Below are 5,060 nucleotides of genomic sequence, written 5' to 3' on the forward strand. Positions count from 1 at the left end.
AGCAAGCCTTTCCATACATTTCAGTTTTTCAGGTTTACAGAATTCATCAAAAAATTTCACAGTTTCCAAAACACTGCTTAGGCAGTTTAATTCTTGTTCCAAGAATTCTGGTTTTTCCTAGATAAGGAGTATGCAACTTTATACTAAATATAAATTGAGAAATCGTATCATAAGAGTAAACTTACAATACTTTGTAAAAAGAAACAATCTGATTTTTGCTCCGAGTAAGCACTTTTTTTTAGTGCTATCAAAATCTGTACTGAAGCTTAACACAGGTATGGTTTAAAAGAATATTTTTCTCTTCTTAATAACTCTAGAATTTGTTAATAAATACAATTTTGCTTCATTACAAAGCTAATACATATCATTTAAAGATGTCTGCACATTTGCAGAACACTGTGTAATGCATTGAAAAATATTAACTAACAACTGTACTAAAACATCTGAAGCATTCATTCAACATACATACATATATATATATTTATATATATATAAATTGGAAAATAAGACTTTTTAACTGTTTCTGTTCTACAAGGAAAAAATCATAATGCTCAATCTAAACGAAGCAACCTTGTAAGAAAGTAGAACAGTAATTTCCCTAAGATACAAGGATAAGAAGAATGTCACTATTATAATAATAAGGATAAAAGAATAAAATATTATAAAACAGACTACTGTGTTCCACAATAAATAATAATTCTCTGTCAAAACGAGGGCAATAAATCAGTGGATATTTTTGCCATCATTACCTCTGCCTAGAATTTACCTTTAAAAAGTCCATTTTGCCTTTACGATACTACATTATAAATTTTTATTCAACGTTTTTTAAACTCAGTCTTAAACTCAGTAACATCAATTTCCACAGTCTTAGATAAGACCTAATTTTACATAATTTTCCATTCATGAGAAGTTTCACAGATAAGGCAGGTAATGACATTAAAAACCTTCTGATAAATAAAAATATACTTAAATCCATGTCAACAAAACATTTTAGACTTTCACTAATCATTTAGTTATTTTCATTTTACTAACAAGTAAAACTGTATGCATGAAACCTGTAGTCATTAGTCATGCATTACACTAATTACAACTCTGCCTCTTACAAAAGCACAGTATAGTAGAATGAATAATCAGAATAGTGATCTAAAATTCCTGTTTGAAAAATATATTAGTGTATTATCCACTGATTTCATAAACAGAATTAACACAAAGTTAAAATGTAATATGACTATACCTTCATTCAACTGTATTTTCTTACTTTTGGACAGCATATCCTTGTGAACACAATGCAGTCCACACAACCTTGCACTGATCTCTACCTCTAATAGGTTACATACCACAGGGATTATTCTAGCACATATACTTGCTTGTTCAGATTATTATTGACATGTGGACCATGTCCGTAGTTACAGTTATATAGCTATATGCACCAGTCAATATAAGCATAGGTATTATCTCCCTTTGAAAGCAAAGCACAACCTCTCATGTAAGTATTTTTCCTGAGTTAAAACCTCATATCACAAAATTCTTGAGGTTCTAGTCTGTGTCCAGTCTAAAAGTTAATGAAAACTGTGAATTCTGGTTATACATATATAACTTTGAACTTATTACTGAGTCAGACTTGGCATAACTTTTATTTATTCATGTTATGTTCAAAACCTGTGACAGAAGCAAGAGTTGCATAGAATGTAGTCTTTTAATATTTAACAACCTCTTCTTAGGTGTCAGCAAATACAGAAACTGTGCAATAAAAAGTTTTAAATTTCCAATGAAACAGTACCCTACTACAATAATCAGGAGGCCTCATACATGTGAGTAATGACCATTTTAAACTGCAGTAACACTTTGCTAGAAAATGTCCCAGCAGGGAGTGTGACTATGAGTATTCTGTGGTAGTTCTTTGACAAACCTACTGAATTTGTGTATGCATTCAATAAAGTAAGGGATTTTTTTTTCAGGTTAGAAGGGCATGTGTGTGAGGAAATAACAAGTAATTATAATGGGCCCCTAAGATGTTTTTGCTTGAAGAGATCTCAAAGTGACCAATGAAATCACCTTTAACCCTTTCACTATGGGCAGGTCAAAGGGTGCATGTCATGACATTTTAGAGATCTATTTTTAAAATTTTATTAAATAGCTTTTATATTATTTATATCAAAGGGATTCACATCAAAATGAAGGTTATATTTCAAATTTTAATATTATATATATTTTAATTTCTTCATTTAAAAGGAAATATAAAGAAAAAGATGATATTATTTTTTGCGTGTCACATAACACTTCCTGTTGTGTTACTGTTCAGTTTATAATTAATTATGCCTAACATATAATGAGTGCAGTAGTTAATGAACTAGAAACTCAAATTGGAGATATTGACAAGTTATAATTAAAAATAAGAACCTCCTACCTCTTTGATTTGCTGAGATATAAGTATATATAGCCAATCTAGTAGTTTGGCTCCTCCTACTACTCCAGTCTTTAAAAACCTCTTATCTAGTCTCACCTATTTTTATTTTTCTAAGAGTTTATAATCAATAGAAAGAGCAGTTACTTGAGTATGTAAGTCTTATGGCCATTTGTAAATAGCTTGAAGGACAAAATCGTAATTTCACCTAAACTGTTGAAGTGTGATGACTAAGTTGTTGCTTTGAAGAGAAACGGGTTTTTTTTTTAAACTCACAAAGCTTGTTTAGACACCCAAATAAATTACAGGTGTTTTGTGTGCACTAATATAGTAAGTTGATTTTTTGTTATTTTATATGTATATTTCAAGCGTAAAAAATTAATAGCACTACATCCTCCATTCAGAAGAATAAATAAGGCTAACAGCAAGGCATAGCACATGCGATGCTCTAGCACAAAGTCTCATAACCACCATAAGTACTCAAAGTCTTTTTTTTTTTAAGTATATTTTCTTTATTCTTGTAGGTTTTAAGAAAAATAACTAAAATTTGAGCATTTGAGAATAAATAATAACAATATATAAATACATATGTTATGTATGGTAGCCGAAATTTCCCTATCTTTAGCAAAATACTGGTGTTATAGTTAGATTTGTACTTTTACTTTGTAGGCCCATATAGTTATGCCTGCTGAATTTGTATTATTCTTCTAACTGTCTAAATTGAGAAAAAATAAAAGCAAATTATGAAACACTAGCAACTTATAAAACCTAAAAAAAAAGGTTTATTCATAACATTTTCGAAAGATACAATACTCTACAAATCTCTGCAGAATATAGTTATGCACAAATGATATACAACTTTAAAATGAGTAATGCCCATAATAGATGCACAATGCAAAAAATTATGACTACGATAAATAAGAACATATGAATGGTGATAAAAAATGTGGGAAACATCAATAGCAAAGACATCTGACCTAAGAGGAGTAATAAATAAGTCTTGAAAGAGAGATGGTACATAAAACAAAAAGACTAAAGGTTCAAAGGGTGGTAGGGTAAATCCATGAAGGAGAACATTGAGAATATAATTTTGTTAGGCAAATGGTAGGAGAGGGCGAAGAAAGTGAAAGGAACAAAACAGAAGAGAAAGAACAGATAAGGAATAAATATGGCAGAAGCAAAAAAAATTAAAAGTATTGGATAATGACACTCTATAGCCCACCATAGTAGAAACAAATAAATCATTGTCAAATGCCAAGTAAAAATGTTGGAATAATGTGGAACATTTGGTTGTGAAGGTGAAAAGCCATGACACAAAGATTAGTGATGAAAAATGCACAATTTATGCTGGTAAACTAGCAAAAAAGGAAGAGTGGACAGAATGAGAAAAAAGGAAGGCTACTCATGCAGAAAGTCTGGATCATCTCGCAAAGGACTGGATAAAACCCATGTGTGAAGATGGATTGTGACTACAGTGGGATAAGTGATGGAGGAATGAGATTACCAAAGAAGGGGTTGGAGAAAAAAAAGCAGCATGAGAGAAGATGACTGAAGGAGATTCAGGAGTGGCCAGAAGGGAGCAATGAGAAAGACTTGAACAGCGTGGTTTGAATAAGAGGAAAGTGTAGAAAAGAAGATGGACAGTTCAGTACGCATACAGGTAAAGATTGGACCAGTCCTGACTGAACACATCCACAGCCAGAGCTGAGGGATGCAGAATCAATGACCAGAAGAGGGGGATTTTAGTATTGAGTTGGGTGGCAAAAGAATCCAGAAGTGGAATACCCAGCTGGAAGCATAACAACCAGAACACCTGAGGAGCAAGAAACCATTTCATTAGTAGAATCTTGTGGGGATAAGAGAGTCAATCCACTAACAAGATTCAGAGCACCTGTGATGTGACAAGCAAGAAATCAAACTTGTTGAGATTAGGCTCAGAAAAGAAGATCCACTATTTGAAAACAAAGTGAACAAGACTGGTGTCCGTATAATAATTAATAAAAGAGACAATAGTCAAATTGCCAGAATGAATTATGATCATGTGACCCCTTACCATAAGCAGGAAATGATCAAATGCCAGGAGCTCCAAAAGTTTGACACCAAGAGCTCCATATTCCTCAAACATAGAGAAGAAAGCTAGGACCTGCTGAGGCAGGAGTCAAAAATATTTCCAGATGAATAAGATACAAAGTGGGAGTGGGATGTAACTTCTCCAATTTGACAAGCCACCTCAAATGAGCTGCCCCCTGAAGAAACCAAGAGCCTAACACAAAAGGATACCATATAACAGATGAGCAAATTTGGCCAACTGAGTCACAGGGCCAGAACCCAAGGCGTAGTCATCAACAATACTGATAAGTTGACAATGGACAATCTGACAACTTGCAGCTGAAATACAGTAAAATAGAACAGGGATAGGAGATGGCATTGGAAGGCAAGACACAGGAATAGGAACAGGGGGGAATTGGGGAAGATGAGAAACAAGAGAAGAAAAAAGACTCTAAAGTATAAGGGACACCTCCAAAAAAATGACTGGTACAAGAAACGAGCCAGACAAAGGTCATGCAGATCAGAAGCATGAAATTGCACATGTGACAAAAGGGCAGAGATCCCAACAACAAAGTAATCACATAAGGAGGGATAAAGCTGATGAAGA

The 5,060-nt window shown here is 33.1% G+C and overlaps 1 protein-coding gene across 1 annotated transcript in view; it reads right to left on the reverse strand.

Moving 5' to 3' along the window:
- LOC106470493 (E3 ubiquitin-protein ligase rnf213-alpha-like) overlaps positions 1-5,060 on the reverse strand; it is a gene marked incomplete at its 3' end in the record, with an annotated part of 77,819 nt that overhangs the window by 25,282 nt on the left and 47,477 nt on the right. The window contains exon 14 of the mRNA XM_022399108.1: positions 4-117. Within this exon, the coding sequence (XP_022254816.1) occupies positions 4-117 (114 nt within the window). The remainder of the gene's footprint in view (positions 1-3; positions 118-5,060) is intronic.

The sequence above is a fragment of the Limulus polyphemus genome, unplaced genomic scaffold (assembly GCF_000517525.1).
Source record: "Limulus polyphemus unplaced genomic scaffold, Limulus_polyphemus-2.1.2 Scaffold4039, whole genome shotgun sequence".
Taxonomy (NCBI): domain Eukaryota; kingdom Metazoa; phylum Arthropoda; class Merostomata; order Xiphosura; family Limulidae; genus Limulus; species Limulus polyphemus.